The sequence below is a fragment of the Vulpes vulpes genome, chromosome 12 (assembly GCF_048418805.1).
Source record: "Vulpes vulpes isolate BD-2025 chromosome 12, VulVul3, whole genome shotgun sequence".
In the NCBI taxonomy this organism is placed as follows: Eukaryota; Metazoa; Chordata; class Mammalia; order Carnivora; family Canidae; genus Vulpes; species Vulpes vulpes.
Window position 1 is genome coordinate 53657310 of NC_132791.1, and position 25729 is coordinate 53683038.

Below are 25729 nucleotides of genomic sequence, written 5' to 3' on the forward strand. Positions count from 1 at the left end.
CTGGGAAGGTGATCGGACTCAAACTTTATGTTTAGTTCCACGAAGGAAAGAAACCTTGTACGTTAGAGCTAAAACCAAACCAAACAAAAACTTTGAAATCAACCACTTAATAAATATTTTCTGAACCACCTGCTATGTGCCAGACACTGGGATAGGCTATGAGGACTCAGAGAATAAAAATTAAACCCAGGGAAAACTAATCAAAACTAAACACAAATAAAGAAACAATATATATATGTAAGTGATGAAATACTAAGTTCTACTCCTGAAAGCAACATTACAGTATATGCTAATTAACTAGAATTTGAATAAAAACGTGAAAAAAAAAAAAAAAACAATACCTCACTATTTGTTACAGCCTTAGTTAGAATCCTGGCACCACTCAGCAAATGCCAGTTGTTATCTGTTTGCCATATCTTGATATTCATTCCTTTACAAGTTGTTTCTACCAAATGGATTTTCTTGATACTGTTTAAGAAAAGTTTGTTTTTCACTGCCTCTCCATCTCTAATTACCTACTTATTCATAGTCAACAAAATCATATCCCCAATTCATTCCTCTCTGGCCAACTCAGACAGAAATTCTCTTTCTTATTCCTTAGAGGTCTTACACCCGTCTCTCTGCTGTATGTGTGCCTTTCTAACCAGGCTGCTCCTAAAGAAGGTAAAATGTGTTCCAGTATCTTGGGAATTACCACACAATATCTATACACGGTAATCAGATAGCTCATTCTAAAATATAATTCTTACTTTCATACTTTCATTTTTCACTTATCATTCATACTTTATCATTCTTTTGTCTATTAAACTAAATTCTAAACCCAATGGTTCTCCATAATCTGACTGCAATTCCCTCTCACTCATTTTACCCTGGTTTACTTAACCCAGGCTCTTCCTCACATGATCCTGTTTAATAAACTGTATGTGTGAATACAGACATATAAAAATGTAGATGTAAATACATTTATACTGTATATATACATAAAAAGAAAAACTGCAGGTAGCCTGTATCTGGAAGGTCAGAAATGAGGAGTAGGAAGATTATCTCTTACTTTTCAACTCATATTTGTTCCATAATTTTTTTCACTGTGAGCATATTAGTTTTAAAGGAAAAAAATACAAACATACATAAAATGCCTTCTACTCAAGTCAGTTTGATTTTTCCCCATTTTTTAAGGAAGAGTTCAGCCATCCCTCCTCCTTTGAAGGCTTTGTGACCAATTTCTATTCAAGACCATCCCCCTCTTTCCTAACAGCTTTATTGAGATATATCATTAAATTCACCTGTTTAAAGTGTACTGATTTTCAATGCTTGTTAGTATATTCATAGAATTGTGCAACCATTACCATAACCGAATCTTAGGATGTTTCAACTTCCAAAAGAGAAACTGTGTCAATTAGCAATCACTGTTCATTCCATTCCACTGTCTACCCAATGCAATCATTAATGTATTTTCTGTCTCTATAGTTTGCCTATTTTGGACGTTCCAAATAAATGGAATCACATGACATACATACATGTAATTGGCTTCTTTCAATTAGTGTGTTTTTGAGGTTCTTGCCTGTTGCAGCATGTATGAGAACTTCATTCCTTTTTATGGCTGAATAATATTTCTTTTTTTTTTTTTTTTTTTTTTTGAATAATATTTCAATGTAAGGTTATGCCACATTTTATTTAGCAGTTAACGGTTTCCATTTTTTGGCTATTATGAATAATGCTGCTATGAACATCCCTATACAAATTTTTTTGTAGATAAATTTTTTTAAGTTCTCTTGGGTGTAAGATTCTCAGGAGCAAAAATGCTGGATCAGGGATCCCTGGGTGGCGCAGCGGTTTGGCGCCTGCCTTTGGCCCAAGGCGCGATCCTGGAGACCCGGGATCAAATCCCACGTCGGGCTCCTGGTGCATGGAGCCTGCTTCTCCCTCTGCCTGTGTCTCTGCCTCTGTCTCTCTCTCTGTGTGACTATCATAAATAAATAAAAATTTACAAAAAAATGCTGGATCATATGTTAACTCTATGTTTAACATTTCAAGGAATTGCTTAACTGTTTTCCAATAAGAATGCACTATTTTACATTCCCACCACCATATATGAGGGTTCCAATTTCTCCCTATCCTTATCGACACTATTGTATGTCTTTCTGATTTACAGCTATTCCAGTGGGTATGAAGCAGTATCTTACTGTGGCTTTGGTTTGTATGTTTGTGATGAATAATGGTGTCAAATTTCATGTGTTTTTGGACAGATATATACCCTCTTTAGAGAAATATTTATTTAGATCCTTTGTACATTTTCAAATTGTTATTTTTTTATTACTGAGTTATGAAGAGTTTCTTACATATTCCGGGAAAAAGGCCCTTTTTAAATAGATGACTGGCAATTATTTTTTTCCCATTTTGTGTCTTTTTGCTTTCCTGATGATATAGTTTGCAGAGCAAGTTTTTTTTTATTTTGAGGAAGTCCTATTTATCCATTTTTCTTTTCTCACTTGTGCTACAGCCACCACACCTTTTGGCTCCTAAAGAATCTATATTTTAAACTATATTATTTGCATAGCTCTTTAAATTACTCCTCTATGATCCTAACTATCTTCTTAAAAAGTATCCTTGTTTCTCCAAATAGATTTTAAGTTCTTTAAAAGCAAGGTCCAAAGTTTTGGCCTCATCATGCCCAAGAGCAACTGCACAGTGCTATGCAAAAACAATATTCACTAAATAATGCAATAATGTCAATGGGTACTGAGAATCAAAATCAAAGCTTTTCTAGTTTACAATCCAAAAATCTGTATCAGGCAGTTGGAGGATGGCAATGAAATAGGAGGACCTTAGGCTCACCTCATCCCACAAATACAAGTAGATAACTATTCAATCATTTACGTACCCCAGAAGTCTATCTGAAGACTGGCAGAACAAACTCCACAGCTAAAGGCAGAGAAGAGGTCACACTGAAGAAGGTAGGAAGTGTAGAGATGTGGTTTGGGAGAAAAGGGATTATGGCCCCTGGGTGAGGAGGGAGCTGTAGTTGCAGAGAAGAGTGAGGAAACAGACTAACATACAGGGTAGCACACAGGGAAAATGGATCCCCAGAGTGATCGGCATAGAAAGCGAAGAGGGCCTGAATTTTTTGAGTTCTTGCAAGCAGCCTGGAGTTTCAAAGTGTTTGACTCTGGGAAACCTCAGAGAGCCATGAGGCTGCTCTTGGAGAAAATGCTGGACAAACAGCCAGTAGTCATATATTGTGGAAACAGCAATCTAAAGGACACCTGGGGCACACAGTGGGGAGGTTAGTTGTTCATCTCAGAACATGTCCTAAAGAGGCAATGTTCAGAGATTGGTCCAGAAACAAAGGAATTGGCATTTCCCTCCCCAGCCCTCAGGGCCATCTGTAGGAACCAGCAGAGCCCTGACACTCAATACCTAACTTATACCAACCTACACACAGCCTCCACACTCTAGTGGAACCTCCGGTCCTTGTCACACTCATCTCCGTCCCAATGTAGTTTTGGTCTCCTCCCCCAAAACACTGGCCCAAATCTCTGCCAACACCCCATCTCCCAACTTGGGAGTTTTGCAAAGCTTCAGTTCTAGTGGCAGTGGTGACAGATCTCATTTCACAAGCAGATCAGAGTACACCTAGTTAAAACATGCCACAATCAGGCCAGGGACCCACCATTGTCCACAATAGGCAAAGACAGCCTCTGCAGATGACTGACTGGCTTGAAGGATAAAGCAGCCAGGACACAAAAGGAGAGCACATGACGCATACATAGGAGATGCTCCCAGAAGGGTCAGGCCCCATAGAACAGGGGACACTATATGGTAGGGCACTACAGGACCTCTTCTTCATAAAGCCATTACTCTCAGAAATAGGAAACATAGCTGACTTTCCTGACACACAGAAACAGGCAGAGAGATAGACAAAAATGAGAAGACAGAGATATTTCTCCCAAATCTAAGAAGAGGGCAAGGCCACAGCTAAAGATCTAAGTGAAACAGATATAAATAATATGCCTCTTGGGAGAATTTAAATAAATGATCATAAGGATACGCACTGGACTTGAGAAAAGAAGAAAAGACAACAGTGAGACCATTAACACAGAGTTAATGAAAAACATAAGCAAATATAAAGAGCTCAATAAATGAAATGAGAGGGGCACCTGAATGGCTCAGTAGTTGACATCTGCCTTCAGCCCAGGGCGTGATCCTGGAGTCCCAGCATCGAGTCCCACATTGGGCTCCCTGCATGGAGTCTGCTTCTCCCTCTGCCTATGTCTGTGCCTCTCTTTTTGTGTCTCTCATGAATAAATAAATAAAATCTTTAAAAAAATAAATAAATGAAATGAGAAACACATTGATGGAATGAATAGCAGGCTAGAAGAAAGAGAGGAAAGATATAGTAACCTAGAAGAGAGGTTAATGGAAAGTCATCCAACTGAACAAAATGGAGAAAAAAGCATTATGCAAAATGAGAACAGGCTTTGGGAACTCAGTGATGCCACCAAACATAATAATAGTTGTATTATAAGAGTCTTAGAAGAAGAGAGAGAAAATGTGGCAGATAATTTATATGAAGAAATAATAGCTGAAAACTTCCTTAATTTGAGGAAGGAAATAGATATCCAGATTCAGGAGGCACAGAGACCCCAAACAAAATCAGTAAAAGCAGATTCACATCATAGTATATACTGTAATTAAAAAGGCAAAATATTTGAAGCATCAAGATGAAAAGAAGACACTTATATACAAAGGAAACCCCTTAAGGGTATCATCTGACTTCTGAGCAGAAACTTTCCAAGCCAGAAAGGAGTGGCATGATATATTTAAAGAGCTGAGTGGGAAAAGTCCATAGCCAAGAATACTCTATTCAGAAAGGCTATCATTTAGAATAGGAGATAAAAAATTTCCCTGACAAGTAAAAACTAAAGGAGTTCATGATCACTAACTCAGCCCACTGCAATAAATATTAAAGGGGACTCTGTGTGTGGAAAGGAGAGCCCAAAATGACAATATGAAGATAGGAAACACAAAGCAAGAAAAATGACTGTTTCTGTAAAAAAACCACTCAAGAAATCCACAAAATAAAAACTGTAAAGTATTACGACATCATATACCTAAAATGTAGGGAGGAAAAGAGTAAATGGGTTTAAACTTAAATGACAATCAACTTAACATAGGCTACTATATGTAGAAGAGATTATATACAAATCTAATGGTAACCTAACGGTAACAAATCAAAAACCACTAATAAATATGCAAAGAATAATGAGAAAGAAATCCACATATATCACTAAAGAAAGCCAGTAAATATGAAAGAGATAAAGACAAGAAAGTATCAGAGAAAATCTTCAGAAACAACCATAAGACAATAAAATGGCAATAAATACATATTTATCAATAATTACCTTGAATGTAAATGGACTAAACGTTCCAATCAAAGACAAAGGGTTACAGGATGGAGATTAAAAAAGAAAAAAAAAAGACCTATACCAGAGCCTCGTTTTATTTCATTTTTTGAAAGATTTTATTTATTTATTTGAGAGCGAACAAGCAGTGGTGAGGGGCAGAATGAGAGAGAAGGAGAAGCAGACTCTGTTGGGCAGGAAGCCCGATGGGGTCTCAATTCCAGGACCCAGTGAGCATAACCTGAGCCAAAGGCAGATGCGCAACCAACTGAGCCACCCAGGCGTCACCAGAGGCTCATTTTAGGCCCAAAGGCAGGGGCTGCCTGGGTGGCTCAGTGGCTGAGCGACTGCCTTTGGCTCAGGGCATGATCCCCTTCTGGGGATCAACTCCTACACTGGGCTCCCTATAGGGAGGGAGCCTGCTTCTCTCTCTGTCTGTGTCTGTCTCTGTCTTTCATGAATAAATAAATACAATCTAAAAAAAATAATAATAATAATAATTAGACCTAGAGGCAGTTGCAGGGATCCCTGGGTAGCTCAGCGATTTAACGCCTGCCTTGGCCCAGGGCGTGATCCTGGAGACCCGTGATCAAGTCCCATGTCGGGCTCCCTGCATGGAGCCTGCTTCTCCCTCTACCTGTGTCTCTGCCTCTTTCTTTCTCTTCTCTCTCTCTCCTTCTCTGTGTGTGTGTGTGTCTATCATGAATGAATAAATAAAATCTTTAAAAAAAATAAATAAAGGCAGTTGCAGATTGAAAGTGAGGGGATAGAGAAACATTGATCACACAATTGAATGTTAAAAGGAAGCTGGGGTAGCTGTACTTATATTGGACAAAATAGGCTTTAAGACAAACACTATAACAAGAGAAAAAGATACTATATAATAATCAAAGGGACAATCCAACAAGAAGATACAAAAATTGTGAACATTTATGCACCCAACATGGGAGCACCCAAATACATAAAATAGTTAATAACAAACATAAAGGAACTAATTGATAGTAATACAATAATAGGAGACAAACACCCCACTTACATCAATGGACAGATCATCTAAAATCAACAAGGAAACAAGGTCTTTGAATGGCACACTGGAACAGATAGACTGAATAGACATATTCAGAATATTTCATCCTAATACACTAGAATACACAATCTTTTTCAAGTGTACATGAAACATTCTCCAGGACAGATCATATATTAGGCCCCAAGACAGGTCTCAACAACTTCAAAAAGATCAGACATCCCATGCATTTTTTCCGACCTCAAAGCTATGACACCAAACATCAACCACAAGAAAAACTGTGAAAAGAACACAAGTACATGGAGGTTAAATAACATGCTAAGCAACGAATGGGTCACCAGGAAATAAAAGAAGAAAGTACAGGGAAGGGTGCCTGGCTGGCTTGGTGGGAGGAACATGCTACTCCTGATCTCAGGGTTGTAAGCTGTGCTCACTTCAGCAGCACATATACTAAAATCAGGGTTGTAAGTTTAAGTTCCATGCTGGGTGAAAAGATTCCTAAAAAAATAAACTAAAAAAGTAAAAAAAAAAAAAAAAAAAAAGTACATGAAAACAAATGAAAATGAAACACAACAGTCCAAAATCTTTGGGACATAGCAGAAGTCATTCTAACAGGGAATTTTATAGTAATACAGACCTACCTAAAGAAGAAAAATCTCAAATAAACAACCTAATCCTACACGTTAAGGAGCTAGAAAAAGAAGAGCAATCAAAACCCAAAACCAGCAAAAGGAAGGAAATAATAAAGATTAGAGTAGAAATAAATGATATAGAAATGGGAAAAAAACAAAGCAGGGGCACCTGGGTGGCTCAGTTCGTTAAGCATCCAACTCTTGGTTTTGGCTCAGGTCATGATCTCAGTGTTGTGAGATCAAGTCCGGTGTCGGGGCTCCATGATCAGCAGGGAGTCTCCCTCTCCCCTGCCCCCGCCTCCCCCCCCACCTTTCTCTCTCTCTCTAATAAATAAATAAATCTTGAAAACGAAACAAAATAGATCAATACACCCAGGAGCTGGTTCTTTCAAAATACCAACAAAACTGATAAGGTCCTAGCCAGACCCACCAATCCACTAGTCAATAAATAAATAAATAGAGCACGAAGAGAGTGTTCAAATAAAATCACAAATAAAGGAAGAGAAGTAACAACCAACACCATAGAAATACAAACAATTTTAAGAGAATATTATAAAAAACTATATGCCAACAAACTGGACAACCTAGAATAAATGGATATATTCTTAGGGACATATAACCTATCAAAACTGAATGAGGAAAAAATAGAAAATTTGAACAGACTGATAACCAGCAAGCAAGTTAAAGAAGTAATCAAAAAACTCCCAACAAAACAAAACTCCAGGACCACATGACTTCACGGGTAAATTCTAGCAAACGTGTAAGGAAACATTAGCATCTATTCTTCACAAACTATTCCAAAAAATACAGAAGGAAGAAAAGCTTCCAAATTCATTCTGAAGCCAGTGTTACCCTGATACCAAAACCAGATAAAGACAGCATAAAAAAAAGAGAGAGAGCGAACTACAGGCCATTATCTCTGATGAACACAGATGCAAAAATCCTCAACAAAATATGAGCAAACTGAATCCAACAATACATTAAAAAAATCGTTCACCACAATCAAGTAGTATTTATTCCTGGGTTGCAAGATTGGTTCACTATTCATAAAATCAATCAATATGATACATCACATCAATAAGAGAAAGGAGAAGAACTATGTGATCATTGCAGCAGACGCAGAAAAAACATCTGACAAAGTATAATATCCATTCATGATAAAAACCCTCAAAAAAGTGGTTTAGAGGGAACATACTTCAACATAATAAAGACCATCTAGGAAAAACCCACAGCTAACATCATCCTCAATGGGGAAAGACTGAGAACCGGAATTTCCCCAAGGTCAGGAACAAAACCACTTTTATTCAACATAGTACTAGAAGTCCTAGCCACAGCAATCAGACAACAAAAAGAGACGAAAGGCAACCAAATTGGTAAGGAAGAAGTAAAACTTTCACTATTTGTAGGTGACATGATACTACATGCTATTAATACATAGTATACTAAACCATATATGTATAGTATACATACACTAAACTGTATATACATATAGTACATGTGAACTCTATATATCATACATTCTAAATATGTATATATACACACACACACCTGTGTATATAGACATGTAACTGGAAAGACTACCAAAAAACTGCTAGCACTGATAAACAAATTCAGTAAAGCTGAAGGACACAGGATCAATTGTGTTTCTGCACACCAATAATGGAACAGCAGAAAACGAAATTAAGAAAACAATCCCATTTACAATTGCATCAACAACAGTAAGACACCTAGGAGTAAAGCTAACCAAAGAAGTGAAAGGCTCGTACTTTGAAAACCATAGGATCCTGATGAAAGAAACTGAAAATGACACAAAGTGGGAAGACATTCCATGCTCATGGATTGGAAGAACAAATAGTGTTGAAATGTCTATACTACCAAAAGCAATCTACAGATTTAATGCTATCAAAATACCAACAGCATTTTACACAGAACTAGAATAAACAATTCAAAAATTTGTAAGGAACCACAAAAGACCCTGAATAGCCACAGCAATCTTGAAAAAGAAAGCAAAACTGGAAACATCCAATTCTAGATTTCAAGTTATAGTACAAAGCTGTAGTGATCAAAACAGTATGGTATTGGCATAAAAAGAGACACATCAATCAATAGAGCAGAAAATCCAGAAATAAACCCACAATAATATGGCCAATTAATTTTCAAAAAAGCAGGAAAGAATATCCAAGGGAAAAAAAGACTGTTCAACAAATGTCAGGAAAAATGGTCAGCTACATGTAAAAGAATGAAACTGGACTGCTTTCTTACACCATACACAAAAATAAAACAAATTAAAGACCTAAATGTGAGACCTCAAACCATAAAAATCCTAGGAGAGTGTAAGAAATAATTCCTCTGACATAGGCCATAGCAACTTTTTTGACAGGTCCCCTCAGGGAAGGGAAACAAAAGCAAAAATAGACTACTGGGACTACATCGAAATAAAAAGCTTCTGCACAGTGAAGGAAGCCATCAAAGTAATGTTAACTTACAGAATGGAAGAAGATATTTGCAAATCACATATCTGAGAAAAGGGTGAGTATCCAACAAAACATACGAAGAGCTGATACAACTCAACACCCAAAAAACAAATAATCCACTTAAAAAATGGACATAAGACATGAACAGATGTTAGACATTTCTCCAAAGAAGACATCCAGACACATGAAAAGATGCTCAACATCACTGCTCATCAGGGAAATGCAAATCAAAACTACAATGAGATATCATCTCATGTCTCCCAAGGTGCTGCTGAGGATGCGGAGAAAAAGGAACTCTTGTACACTACTGGTAGGAATGCAAACTGGTGCAGCCACTCTGGAAAACAGTATGGAGGTTCCTCAAAAAATTAAAAACAGAACTACCCTAAGATCTAGCAACTGCACTACTGGGCATTACCCAAAGAACACAGGAACACTGATTCAAAGGGATACATGCACCCCTATGTTTGTAGCAGCATTATTTACAACAACCAAAATATGGAAGCAGCCCAAGTGTCCATCAACCGATGAATGGTTAAAGATGTGATGTATAAAAAAAAATTAAAAAAAAAAATTAAAAAAAAGATGTGATGTATAAAACAGTGGAATATTAAATAACCAAAAAAACTGATGAAATCTTTCTATTTGCAACAATATGGATGGAACTAGAAAGTATAATGCTAAGTGAAATAAATTAGAGAAAGACTGACTTGATTTCACTCATGTGGAGTTTAAGAAACAAAACAAATGAGCAAAAGCAAAAAAAAAAAAAAAAGGAAAAAGACATAAACTTCTAGAAACAAACTCTTAACTATAAAGAATTAATGGTTATCAGAGTGTACGTGGGTGAGAGGATGGGTGAAATAGATGATGGGGATTAAGGAATACTTTTGTTATGATGAGAACCAGATGATTACAATAAAAACCTTTTAAAATAGACAAAAAATCTTTAAAAATCTATACCAGTATTTGGAGACGTGTTTAAAAAGCCAGATCAGTAACCTTTAAATGGTTTTTTAAAAAATCTTGTAGTTCTTGTACCTGTAGTACTTCTTGTACCTGTAGCCCTAAGCACCATATACCATGTATATCCTTCACACACAGTAAATACTCAATAAATGTTTAGGAAATCAGCATTTTTATTTATGGTCTTTATAGCCTTTCTTATAAACCACAGAAGTTTAGGAAGCTGAACTCATATGCAAATATTATCAACATGTTATGCATCAATTCCAAATTCTGTACACAATGTCAAGAACATCCTGAAAATTACAAAAATTCCCTGGAAAGATGTGTCAATTTAAAAAAAAATCTCCTTAAGAATATAGAAATGTGGAAGGGGAGGTGGGTGGGGGGATGGGGTGACTGGGTGATAAGCACTGGGTGATATGCTACATGGTGGCAAACTGAACTCCAATAAAAAAAAAAAAAAGAAAATGTGTAAAGTGGGGTCATTATTCAATTACTAAACATCTACATTAGTAACTTAGTATGATGGTACCAATCCTTCTACTCTCAAATCCAAGCTCTTTGGGCAATTCTAACACTAACCATCTATTACACACCTAAGATATTAACCATAACATTATATAGTGTCTGATAATTTTTTCAAGAAATATATATATTAAAATTTATATAAAGTGCTTTAGGGGTGCTACCACGATAAAAGGTTACTTTCTTTTTTTTTTCACTTTCTTATTATATAAGAAATCAAATTACCTTCAATGGATCAAGTTCGTTCTCATAGGATTTGACAATTTCCTTTGATGATGTTAACTGGGCTTCCTTACTAGTAATCTGATCACGTATCTCACAAGCTTTTTCCTTATTTTGCTTCAAATATTTTAATTCTGTTTGACATTCTTTTACTTTCTGACCTTGTGTCTGACGTACCTGCCGAAGTGTTTCCAAGGCTTTAATGTACCTTTGGAGATATTAAATAAAAATCAAACTTCTGTCCAAGGCAATTACAGTAGATTCAAATGATGGAATATTACATAGTTGTTAAGATAACATTTACAAAGAGTTATTAGTAACTTACAAAATGCTTATGATATAATGGTAAATGAAAAAGTTATATATAAATTATCAGCCAGATCAAGAGAGATGTGCAGAAAGTAAACAGAAAGGAAATAGGCCCACTGGTTACTACTGGATGACAGATAATAACTGATGACATTTTACTTTTAAAACTTTTTCTCTTTTAAAAAAAGAAGCATCCAAATTATAATCATTGCTCAATATTTTAATGGGTTATAAAGTCTCACTAAAGGTTACAAACCTTGTTGCTGAAAAAATCTCATCAAATTTTTGCTTCAGGGCCTTTCCCTCACTTAAAGGCCAATTAGAGTCTTCTTGGTGACAAAAAATGACATTATTTAGCACAGACTTGGAAACACCAAGAGAACTTATCATCTCTCGGTCAATTTCTGCACACTTAGAGCTGAGACTGACCTTCTCACCATGCCTACAGAAAACAAAAATTGAGAATTTATGTAAAATAAAAGAACCCCTCCATTTGTATTTATTTAACTGTTTAATCAATCCTTTATGCTGTACTTGTTTTAAAAAAAAAAGAAGAAGAAAAAATAAAAGTCCCCTCATTTATCCCATTACAATAGATTCCTCAGGGTAAAAAGTTTAACTCTTAAATGATTCAGCAGTTCAATTATGAAAAGGAAGTAAAACAGGGCAGGACAGGAAAAGATGCCAGAAATTGATTTTTTACATGCCTGTACTTTTAAATATGATAATTTAAAATATTTATAGATGGTAAACAGAGGAAACTACCTTACATCTCCAGAACTTGAAAATAAGAAAAATAAGAGGCTTAAAAGAATAAAAGAAAACATGATGGTCCATAGTAGACAGGCAATGGTGCCAATAATAACATGTGAAGACTATGCTGTTTAGATAAGGACTGTTCAGTAACAGACACGCTGTGAAAAGAGAACAAAGACAAACTTTAGTGATACCTAAGCAAATCCAAGGAGGATTCTTAATCAGTAGACCTCAACTTCTAAGGTGACAGAGACAAATAAATCCAACAGAGAAGTGTCTTTAGGGTCTTTTATTTTTTTTCTTTAGGGTCTTTTAAAAGATGAGCTCCCTACATCATTATACCTAGGGCCAGGAGCTTCCATGCCCTTCAATTCCAAGAGATCTCTCAATATCTTTCATCAGAAGGACACATTCAACATTTTCTTTCCTATCTTCTGTTCAGTATCTGTTAATAACTAGGAGGGCAGAAGCAGTGTCTGTGTTTATTGTCATTTATATATTCCAATATGTATTTTGAAAATACTACACCAAATACACTGAGAATGTTTTATCGGGGGATTGAATGGACACAGATCAGGAGGTTATCTGGGTAGCCCGATGGGTCAGCGGTTTAGCACCACCTTTAGCCCAGGGCCTGATCCTGGAGACCCGGGATTGAGTCCCACGTCAGGCTCCCTGCATGAAGCCTGCTTCTCCCTCTGCCTGTGTCTCTCTGCCTCTCTCTCTCTCTCCTCTCTGTGTATTCTCATGAATAAATGAATAAAATATTTTTAAAAAAGGAGATTATCACATTAGACCAGGGAAAGATGATGGTAGCTTGAAATCGAATGGACACTGCACAGATGGAAAGAAAGATTCAACAGACCTTTAAGTTAAATTCATAGGACCTGGTAATGAACTGAATATAGAGGGCAAAGAAGTGTCAAGATAGAGGTTATTGGTTTGTTGTCACTGTATGGACAGGGGTGCCATTGGCTATGATGAAGAGCACTGTAAGAATATCAGGCTGTGGGAGGTTTTTTAGAAGGCATCAAGGAGAAAGACTTGGTTTTTAACATGTTGAAACTGAGGTGTCTTTGAAAGAACTGGTAAAACATGAGAAAGACAGTTGCATACATGGGTCTAAAAACAAACGTCTGGAGACCTGAATCTCTGGGTCGCCTATAAATACACAGTAATTTGAGTAATGGATGTGAATGAGATTAACTAGGAAGAAAATATAGAGCAAAAATAGGAGAGGATCTAGGACAGCCTGGTGAACTCCTACCTTTATTGGCTGATTAGGATGTGGCCATGAAGAAGATAAAGAGAAAACAGTGTCACATCATGGAAGTCTATTAAAGATTTTCAAGAAGTTATTAACAGCTACCATTTACTGAATTAGAGTGCACAGAACAATGGCCCTTCAGAGATATTTATGTTCTAATCCCTGGAATTTGTGAACTTGTTGGGTTACATGGCAGAATAATGATACAGATGGAGTTAAGGTGCTTATCATCAGGACCCTAAATAGATGGATCACCCTGAATTATCTTGGTGGGCCAAGACAATCACAAGGGTCCTGAAAGGGGAGAGGGAGGCAGAAGAAAAGGTCAGAGTGATGGGAACTCTGCCCACTATTGCTGACTTTGAAAGATGAAGGAAGGCCATGAGCCAAGGAATCCAGTGGATAGACTGTAAAAGACAGAGCATGGAAATAGGTTTTCCCTCGACCTCCAAAAAGGAACACAGCCCTCCTAACATCTTGATTTTAAGCCGATGAGACCCAATTTGGACTCATAAATTACAGAACTGTAAGATAATAAAGGTGTACTGTTTTAAATCACCAAATTTGTAATTTATTTGCAGATGGGAAACTAACACATAAGCTCCTATTACCTATTAAACATTTTGTATGTATTAGCTCAAACCTTAAAACATCTTTCTAAAATATATACAGTAATAATGAATCCCTCTTTTATAAGTGAAACAAACACAGGCTTCTATGTGATCTGTTTTGTAAAGCAATAGCATTATCCTAATTAACACTGAGGGTACCTGTGACCTTAGTTGGAGCTGTTTCAGTAGAGGAATGGGGCTGGAGGAGTAAGGAGGAAGAAAAGAAATGGAGACAGTGAGTATCAACAACTCTTCCTGAGAAGACTGGCTGTAAAGGGGAAGAAGAGACAGTAACTGGAGTGGAATGAAATCCCAGGAGTGTGGGAGAGATCTGAGTGTGTTTAAATGCCATCAAAACAAATCTGCTGGAGAAGCCATTAGCTAATATATTGCCTCTAGCATATAACAGGTGCTAAATGTTATTAATGAAAGGAATTATTTCAGTAGTTGGACAAATAAATAAACAAGTAAAAGGAAGTGGTAAGGTGACAGTTAAGTAATTTGCTCAACAAGGATAAAGCCTTGAAGCCAGGGGAGGCTAATTCCAAAATCCAAACCCATTACAAGATAATACCTGCCTCTAACAAAGAGTTGAAAGAGATAGATGATCTCTTTCTTGTTATGCTTCTCATCTCACGCACTCCTAATACTACCATTTTCTATTCAATCTATACTTGAGTGATTGTGCACCTTTAATTGAGCAACTGTTCATAAATTACTCAAAGGAATGTAGCATTACCACTAAATCATTTATGGGATCATTCTGTTTAACTGATAAGTAGACAGAATAACAAATGTTCATAGTGGATGAAGCCCTATGTGTGTAGGGGCAGAGAGTACTCAGGAACTCTACTTTCTGCTCAGTTTTGCTGAGAACCTAAAATTGCTCTAAAAAATAAAGTCTTTAAAAAAATTAATATGCCCCCCAAAATAATAGAGAAAAACCCATTAGGTTCCTTGAACCTAAAAGACTGAAAATGAACAGATATTCAAATATAAAATAAACACCTACTTTGTTCTAGTAATGACTCCTTCCAGGGTTTTAAATTCCGTCTTTTTGCTTTTCTGAGTACACACCATAGCTCTCTGCACAGCTATAAGTTCTCCATTGACATCACGAAACCGCAGACGAATCTGGGCTCTAACATCTGTTTCTTGAGCAACCTTTGAAGGTAAATGGAGAAAAATTATGCTACCTTAGTATCAGAATGTTAGTTCTAAAATAAAAGGCACAAGCAATCTTATCAAAAATGAGGACAAAAAAGAAAACTTAAATGTCCAAAATAAGTGACATTCTATATGCTATTCAATATAGAAGAGGGGAAGAATACTCTTTAATTGATTTACTAAAATCGTTTATTTTCTGTTATTCAGTATTAGATCAAATATGTAGATTTTTCAGATAAATAAATCTTACCTTTTTAAATATCAAAAGTGTTTTCCAAAAGATTTTTTAAAACATACACAAGCTTACAAAAAGTAAAAAAAAAAAAAAAAAACAGTATACAAAACTACTCTCTGAACCACTTGAGATTAAGTTGCTGATTTGATGTCCCATCAATATTTCCTAATAAAATAGGGATACTTTCAAATCTAAAAATCAGGAAATTTAGTGATGTATTACTACCATATGGTCCCCAGATTCTATTTAGGTTTTGCTGATTGTTCCAAATATGTCCTTTACAACAAAAGAATCCAGGTCAGAATAATATACTGTATTATATACTATTCAGAATTACATATTGTTGTCATGCCTCTAGTTTCTTTCAGTCCGGAACAGTTCCTCAGATTTTCCTTGACTTTTCTGATTGATTACTTTGAAAATTACAAAACATTATTTTATGGACTATCTCCCAAAATTTGGGTTTGTCTAATATTTCCTCATGACTAGAATCAGATTATGCAACTTTGGCAGGAATATTACAGAAGTGATGTGTGTTCCTTTCATTGTATCTTGTCAAATGGGACCATGATTTCAATTTATCCCACTACTGGGATAATGGTGGTATCTGCCACACTTCTCTCATAAAAGTTTTTCTTTTTTAATACTTTGCTATTAATAAATATTTGGAGGAGATATATATTGAGACCATATTAATATCTCATACCTCATCAAACTTTCTTCCACAACTTTTAGCACCTATTAATGTTTCTTACCTGAATGAACTATTTCTATGATAGGGATCAATTAGTTATTTTCCAGTTCCATTATTTCTCCTACATTTATTCATTAAGATTCTACTATAAGGGTTTTGTCTTTTCCCCCATTATTTACTTTCATTTAAAAAATATCACTGCAGATTCCTACATTCCACACCTGGACTCTAATTTCCAACCAGGTTGCCATAGTTAGCATCTGTGGATGCCTTCCTCCCTTGGCTTCACCAACTGGCTTTTGTATTGAATTAATTAGGAATGAAGGAAGGTGCTGAGTTTTTACCATGAACACCGAATTTTTTTTGTTTTGTTTTGAAAGATTTTTTTACAGAGAGAGAGAGAGAGAGAGCATTAGAGCAGGCACAAGTGGAGGAAGGAGCAGGAGATAGTCTTCGAGCAGATTCCCTGCTGAGCAGAGAGTCCACCGTGGGGCTAGATCTCAGGACTCATGAGATCATGATGACCTTAGCAGAAACTAAGAGTTGGATGTTCAAGTGACTGAGCCACCCAGGCATCCCACGAATTTAGATGTTTTTGTATTTATTGATGTTCGTATGATTTTTCTCCTTTATCCTGTTAATGTGGCAAATTACACTGATCAGTTTTCGAATGTTAAACCTTGCATTCCTGAGATAAACTCAACTTATTCATGGTGTATTATCTCTACTTGCATACTGATGAATTTGCTAACATTTTCTATGGATTTTACATTTTTGTTCGTCAGAGGTATCTGTGGTTTGTTTTCCTTTAATGTCTGTCTGGTTTTGGTATGAGGGTAATGCTAGCCTCGTAAAATGAGTTGGGACATATTTCCTCTGCCTCTCTTTTCTGAAAAGACTTTGCGTAGAACTGACATTATTTCTTTCTAAAATGTTTGGTAGAATTCAGTGACATTATCAGGGTCTAAAGTTCTCATCATGAGGTTTTAACTATCAATTTCTTCAGTAGGTGGATTTTTTCTTGGGTTACCTTTAGTAGCTGGTGTCCTTAAAAGAATTTGTCCATTTCATGTATGTTGAATTTATTGGCATAAAGTTGCTAACAACAGTGCCTTATTACCTACACAATGTCTGTATGATTTGTAGTGACATTGCCTCTTTTACTAATACGATAATTTCTTTTTTCAAAGATTTTATTAATGAGAGGCACAGAAGGGCAGAGACATATGCAGAGGGATAAGAAGGCTCCCCAAGGAGAGCCAGATGCAGGACCTAATCCCAGGACCCCAGGAACACTCTGAGCCCAAGGCAGACAGATGCTCAACCACTGAGCCACCCAGGTACCTCAATACTGGATAATTTCTGTCTTCTTTTTCTTGATCACACTGCTTAAAGGTTTATTATTAATTTTATTGGCTTTTTTTTTTTTTTAAAGAACTAGCTTCTGGTTTTATTTATTTATTTATTTATTTTTTTTTTTTTTAGCTTCTGGTTTTACTGGTTTTCTCTGTTGTCTTTGCATTCTTACTTCACTTATTTTTGCTCTTAATTCCCCCTTTTGCCTATTTTGAGTTTAATTAGCTCATCTTTTTCAAGCTTAAGATAGAAGCTCTCAGGTTTTTAATTTAGATATTTTTTATAATATAAACACTTGATTCTATAAATTTCTAAGCGTTATTTAGCTACATCCCACAAATTCTTCTCTTATGCTTTTATTTAAAGTCTTTTCTAATTTCTCTTGTGCTCTTTTAATCCATGGGTTATTTAGAAGTGTGCTACTTAATTTTCAAATATTAGGGATTTTCCAGTTATTTTTGTTACTGATTTCTAGTTTAATTCTAATGTGGTCAGAGAATACTGGTTTGTATGACTTCAATCCTTACAAATTATTAACACTTGTTTATGGTCCAGAATATTTGTGAATGTTCCATGTGTTCTTGAAAATAATGTAAATTCTATTGTTCACTGGTGGAAGGTCTTAACAAATGTCACCTAGGTTTATTTGGTTAAAAATGTTAAAATTGTCCATATCTTTACTGATATTTTGCCTCCCTTTCCTTTTCTCTACCATGAAGGGTATTGAGATCTACAACTACAGTTGTATATTTACTTCTCCTTTTCGTTTCATAGATTTTTGTATCTTCCATATTAAAGCTTTACATTTGGGCAGCCCCTGTGGCTCAGAGGTTAAGCGCTGCCTTCAGCCCAGGGTGTGATCCTGGAGTCCCAGGATTGAGTCCCATGTCAGGCTCCCTGCATGGGGCCTGCTTCTCCCTCTGCCTGTGTCTCTGCCTCTATTTCTCTGTATCTCTCATGAATAAATAAATAAAATCTTTTTAAAAAATAAATAAATAGGGGATCCCTGGGTGGCGCAGCGGCTTGGCGCCTGCCTTTGACCCAGGGCGCGATCCTGGAGACCCGGGATCGAGTCCCACATCGGGCTCCCGGTGCATGGAGCCTGCTTCTCCCTCTGCCTGTGTCTCTGCCTCTCTCTCTCTCTCTGTGACTATCATAAATAAATAAAAATAAATAAATAAATAAATAAAGCTTTACATTTAGAATTGTTGTATCCTCTTGATGAACTGAACCCTTCATGATCATTAAATGTCTCTTTTTACACCAGTAATGTTACGGTTTCTGAAGTATACTGTCTAATATTAATATAGCCACTTCAGTTTTCTTATTGTTGGCATATTTTAGTATTTTTTTCCAGCTGTTTACTTTTAACCTATCTGTACTTTATTTAAAAACACTGTTATTCCTTTTGCTTTATTTGGGCCTTTTTTGTTTCATCTTGCAATTTTTCATCATCATTATGTTTTCCTTTTCATCTTTCTACACATTTATAAGATTTGTAATAATGTTCTAAGGGTACCTGCTAATTCTATCATCTCTTTCATTTTTTATCTGATTCTACGACTGAATTTTCTCCTGATTATGGGTTCCCTCTGTCTCTCTGCATGGCAGGTAATTTTTTACTGTGAATTTTACATTGTTTAATAAAGAATTTTGTTTTACTCCTTTAGTGAGTACTGAACTTTGGTCAGGTATGCAGTTAAGTTTTTTTGAGGTTTCTTTCGAACTTTTGTTTTTCAAGATTATAAAGGGGGATCTAGAGCATTCTTTACTCTGAGACTAATTTAGTATCATTTCCCCTTAACCTCAAAAAACTCCTTTAACATTTCTTGTGGTACAAGTGTGCTGATGACACATAATTGTCATTTCTTAAAAAAAAAAAGTCTGAAAATGTACTCCATTTCCTCTTTAATTCTTGAAGGATATTTCTGCTGGATATAGGATTTTAAACTGAATGTTATTCTCCAGCACTTTGAAGATATCACCTATCTTCCGGCTTTATAAAATCTGAAAATGGGGACACCTGGGTGACTCAGCGGTTGAGCATCTGCCTTCAGTTCAGGCATGATCCTAGGGTCCAGGATCAAGTCCCACATCGGGCTCCCTGCAAGCAGCAGCCTGCTTCTCCCTCTGCCTATGTCCCCGCCTCTCTGTCCTCTTGTGAATAAATAAAACCTTAAAAAATATATGAAAATATACTCCATTTCCTCTTTAATATTTAAATGCTATTGCTGCTGGATATAGAATTTTAAACTGAATTTTATTCTCCAGCACTTTGAAGTTATCACTTAACTCTGGCCTGGACGGTTTTTGATGAGAAGTCTGTCATCATTATTTTTCTCCTCTGCATAATGTTTTACTTTATCCTCAGTCTGCTAAAATTTTCTTTTTATCTTTGGTTTTCAGCAGTTTGAATATAATATATAATGTAAGTATGTTTATGCTATCTTATGTGTCAAACTCCTTGGGTCATTTTTACTTTTATTTCTCTACTGATAGTTCTCCATACACATAACCACCTTTCCCTTTAAACTGATGAATTTATGTATCTTTGTCTGCTAATCCCAAAAGCTGTCACCTTCAGATCTGTTTCTATGTATAGTTTTCTTTCCAGTTATGGATCACATTTGCTTCTTCATATATCCACTAATTTCTTTTTTATTACATCTTAGACTCTTAGGCCCTGTAGATGCTACACTTAAGAGTTTAGACTGTGTGCCAACTTCCTTTAAAAAGAGTTGGGTTTTGTTTTAGCAGGCAGTTAATTTATCAGAAACGCATCTTGATTCTGTCAAAGTTTATTTTAGGATTTGTTTGGATGGCCCTTCTGAGGTCTCAGAAGAATGCTAGGGGGGTTCCACAAGACCTCCCTACTCTAGCATATCAGAACTCAAATGCCACCCAGCAGTGAATAACCTCTAGATTATCCATTCAGCTCACAATCCCACTCCTCTACCCTAGTAGTTGTTCTCTGCAAGCCCTCACTAAATCCTGTCCTGGACATATGTAGCTTAGAATCTGGCCAAAGATTCAACAGTCCCTTACACAGATTTATGGTACCCATTTCTGTAAAGCAACCCTACTCCTATATCTTTCCCACAATTTACAGCCACCTCAGCAAACCCACACTTCTACCTTTGTTTCATCTACCTAGTTTTTCTCTTTGGGGTTCTAATCCCACATGTAGAAAGCTAGAGTGAACGTACAGTCACATCATGTATTTCTCTTTTCTGAAGATCACAGCCCTGCAGCATCTGTTGTCCAATACCTAAAAACTGTTGCTTCAATTTTGCGTTCCAGTTTTACAGTTGTTTATCTTGGAAGCAAAGGCATAATACTTATTATTCTACTGTAACCAAAGACAAGTCCTGAATCTTGCTTTTTTGTTTGAATCACAGACTACCTTTTGCTGGCCTTTTAATAAGTTTTTGGCCTAAGTCTAACTTTGATATTAATTCATCAAATCATTCAAAAAGTGACTAGGCTCAAATTTATTAAGCACTTGTAGTTTCTGTGTGCTGTTTTGGTTTAAAATGAAGGACATTTTTTCCTTTGAAGTATGGAAAACAGGTTAAAGAGAAGAGTAGAAAAAGGTGTGTTAAACATCGTCTTAAGAGACAAACAGAATGCTCTGGGAACACAAAGTAGGGAACTCTCCTAATCTACCTGGGAGAGTTCTGGGAAGATTTTCTAAAGGAAGTGAATGTTTTAAACTGACAGATGGGCAGGAGTTAGACAGATGAAAAGATCTGAGTAACTGAATAGTTTAAGTAATTTCAGAAAAGTATGGTGTAGAAGTAGGGGAAGGAGGAATAAAGACAGAAAACGGCTCCAGTAATTAAGAGCCGTCTGAAACATTTGTTAAGGGCTTTGTACTTAAGGCAACAGAAAGTCACTGAGAGGTTTAATCCAGGGGAAACACACGTAGTAGATATGCATCTTAGACAAATTACTCTGCCTTCAGGATAAACAAACTGGGCGGAGGCAAGACAGCGGGGGTAGGGAGTAATCCAGGAGAAACAGGAAGATAGCCTGATAAGAGCTTTAGCATTAAGGACGGAGTTAAGGAGGGAAAGTTGAGGACTGGCTGCCCAGAAGTTGCAGGATTCAAAATTAATAAACAGAAATCCACTACATTTCTATACATTAATAACAAAATAGTGAAAAGAAAAATTAGGAAAACAATCCCTTTTACAATCACACCAAAAAGAATACCCAGGAATAAATTTAACCAAGGTGAAAGATCTGTAACTCTTAAAACTGTAAGATAATGATGAAAGAAATTGAAGATGATACAAACAAATGGGAAAATATGCCATGTTCATGGATTGGAATAATGTTAAAATGCCCATACTATCCAAAACAATCTAAAGATTCAATGCAATCCCATCAAAATACCAACATCATTTTTCACAGAACAAGAACAAGTAATCCTAAAATTTGTATAGAACCACACACAGAAGACCCTGAAAAGCAAAAGCAATCTTGGAAAGAACAAAGCTGGCGGGATCACAATCCAAAATTTCAAGAAATACTAAAAAGCTGCAGTAAAAATAAATAAATAAATAAATAAATAAAATAAAATAAAATAAAAAGCTGCAGTAATCAAACAGGATGGTACTGGCATAAAAAGACACACAGATCAACAGAATAAAGAGCCCAGAAATAAACCCATGTTTATATGGTCAATTAATCTACAACAAAGGAGACAAGAATATACGATATGGAAAAGACAGTTTCATCAATTAATGGTGCTGGGAAAACTGGACCATTTCATTTGCTATGACACTGGACCACCTTTTTACCATATTCAAAAGTAAACTCAAAAAACACTAAAGACCTAAAGGTGAGACGTGAAGCCATAAAACTAAAAGAAAACATAGTGGACATCAGCCCTAGTAACATATTTATGAATATATCTCCTCAGGCAAGGGAAAGAAAAGCCAAAATAAATTAATGGGATTATATCAAAATAAAAAACTTCTGTAAAGGCAAGTAAACCATCAAAAAAACAAAAACAAAAAAGCAAGCTACTGAATGGGAGAAAATACTTCCAAATGATTTATCTGATAAGAGGTTAGTATTCAAAATATATCAAGAACTCATACAACTCAACACCAAAAAAACCCAAATAATTGGATTAAAAATAGGCAGAGGAACTAAAGAGAGATATTTTCCCAAAGACATACAGATGGCCAAAAGACACATGAAAAAATGCTCGGCATTACTCATCATTAGGGAAATGCAAATCAAAATCACAATAAGCTATCACTTCACTCCAGTCCGAAGGCTAGTATCAAAAAGACAAGAAATGATGTGTTGGTGAGGATATGGAGAAAAACGAACCCTTGTGTACTGTTGGTAGAAATGTAAACTGGTGCAATCATTGTGGAAAATGGTATGGAGGTTCCTTAAATACAAAACAATAGGAATACTAGGGATGCCTGCGTGGCTCAGCAGTTGAGGTCTGCCTTTGGCTTAGGGCGTGACTCTGGAGTCCCACATCAGGTTTCCTGCATGGAGCCTGCCTCTCCCTCTGCCTGTTTCTGCCTCTCTCTCTGTGTGTGTCTCTCATGAGTAAATAAATAAAATCTTAAAAAAAAAAAATACTGTATGATCTAGTAATTTCACTAAGGGGTATTTATCCCCCCAAAATGAAAACATAATTTGAAAAGACAATAATGCTAGCCTTGTTTATTGCAACATTATTTACAAGAGCCAAGAGATGAAAGCAACCAAAGTGTGCATCTATAGACGAATGGATAAAGGTATAGTATATACATAATGGAATATTACTCAACCATAAAAAAAGAATGAGATCTCGCCATCTGCAATAACACGGATGGATCTAAAGAATATTAGATGTGAAATAAGTCAGAGAAAGACAATTATTGTATTATTTCACTTGGAATCTAAAAAACAAAACAAATAAAAAATCAGAAACAGACATAAATATTGGGAACTGGTAGTTGCCAGATGGGAGGCAGGTAGGGGAATGGGTGAAATAGATCAAGAGGATTAAGAGGTACAAATGTCCATTTATAAGTAAGTCACAGAGATGAAAAATACACCATAGAGAATAAGGTCAATAATACTGCAATAACATTTTAGTATGAAGACAGATGTTAACTAGAGTTATAGTGGTGAGCACTGTGCAATGTATAGAACTGTTGAAATTACTATGTTGTTCATCTGAAACTAATATAACACTGTGTGTCAAATATACCTAAACATAAAACTTAAAAAAAAAAAAAAAAGGAGAAAAAAGAGCTGCCTCTTAGGATATAAATATCTCAGTGAGGAAATGGCCAGATGTTGATATTCAGCTTTGAAAGACATGGGGCTTGATGCTATCATTTAGCTCAAGGAAAGTAGTTGCTAAGGTCTCAATCTACAGTAGTTAAAGGAATTATGCATCTATGTACTAGAAAATGAGTTAATTAGTTTACAACATGCCCTACCAGCAGGCCAAATAAACACTCATTCTCCATGGCACCTACCTTTCTAGGACTTAGCTATCTGGCAAGTATCAAATTAAGTAGAACTGAAGCAAAAGGTATCTTGTAACATTTTAATCACAGTATTGTTGGCAAGCATACTGAGGTAGAGTCTCTTCAAAAGGAGCAATTTAGATTTTTTTTTAAGGCAAAAAAATAAATACTACACTTTAGAACAATTTCTGTCCAAAAGAATAAAACAATAAAATATTTTAACCCCTTCCCTTTCTAGTTGGAAAATCATTAAATGGGGTAGAGGAAAGTATGTGTTCATGCTGGTTGAAGGTGCGGGGACATGGCAACTCAGCCTAGAGCAGGATAACTGTGTAGGCTTGAGAAGGGTGTCCACAGGGGGAGACAGCCTGCCTAAGGGTTTCAACAGTCCACAGGCGTCAGAGTTCAAACAGGGTGACAAGGGCATCCATGAGTAGGGAAGAGCCAGCTCACAAGGAAGACATAATGTGGAAATTCAGAGCCTGACAATGTTAAGGAGGGAATCCATGAGAGGGAAAGTTTGCTAGGGTAATTCTAATCCAGATTAGAGAGGGCATCCCTACGAGAGATGATCAAAGACTGAGCAGGGTAAGATGTCCACTTGAGGGGAATGAGGAGGTGGTCTTGCATGGGAAATCACAGCAGAATGGGCAACCAAGCACGTGAGGGGGCCAGCCTGAGGAGTTAGAGCCTAAGCAATGTGAGGAGGGACTTCACACAGGGTAGCATCAGTCCGGAATGGGGTGTTGGGAGCCCTACTGATAGTGATGGGAGATTCATTACAAACACGGAGATTGATCAAATAAGTAAATATATTAAGAATATAGTCAATTCCTTGCTTCTCACTGTCTTCACTGTATTTACCAGGCAATGGATTAAATTCTACTTTCCAATTTACTCAGTGCTTGATGAAATCCAACTTTCCAACTTGCTCAGTGCTTACCACTGTGCCACTGAACTAGACAAAAGAAACATAACCATGATGACTGGTCTTCTTACAAACTTTCACCCACAAACCTCAAGTGACCCAATGACACCATCATGCAACCCTGTAACACTCCCCTCACCTTACCTCTGAGCTAAAAACTACCTTATACTTTTTCCAAGCCTCTATAAACCCCTTCTCCCACACTCAATGATTTCATTTATTTTTTCCACTGAAAATATAGAAACAATCCAAAGACAACTGATTTATTCTCTTACCACCAAATGTAATTATATGCTCTGTCTGCCATCCTCTTAAAATGGAAAAACAATGTATACTCCTACTTTTTTTTTTTTTTTTTTTTATTCATAGAGAGAGGCAGAGACACAGGCAGAGGGAGAGGGAGACGCAGGCTCCATGCAGGGAGCCCGATGCGGGACTCGATCCTGGGTCTCCAGGATCACACCCCAGGCTGCAGGCAGCGCCAAACCGCTGCGCCACCGGGGCTGCCCCTGTATACTCCTATTAACTCCTTCAGTCAAGCAATGGATCCTATCCTTGTCTACTCAAGAATTTAACTCTGCAATTATCCCTTCTTCTGCATCCATTTTCTTCCCTCTATCCAGGGTCATTTCTACCAGTCTACAAATGGTCTATCCCATTTATAGAC

General features: G+C 36.5%; 1 protein-coding gene across 6 annotated transcripts in view; it reads right to left on the minus strand.

Moving 5' to 3' along the window:
- Positions 1-25729, minus strand: part of RAD50 (RAD50 double strand break repair protein) — a 227824-nt gene that overhangs the window by 58024 nt on the left and 144071 nt on the right. For 5 of the 6 annotated variants that reach the window (XM_072731777.1, XM_072731778.1, XM_025994939.2 and 2 more), the window contains 3 exons: positions 15204-15355; positions 11814-11999; positions 11252-11456 (listed from right to left, as the gene is read on the minus strand). The exons of the other annotated variant lie outside the window; for it this stretch is intronic. In XM_072731777.1, coding sequence (XP_072587878.1) covers positions 11252-11456; positions 11814-11999; positions 15204-15271 — 459 coding nt within the window. In that variant the 5' untranslated portion in view covers positions 15272-15355. The remainder of the gene's footprint in view (positions 1-11251; positions 11457-11813; positions 12000-15203; positions 15356-25729) is intronic. 6 annotated transcript variants of the gene reach the window in all.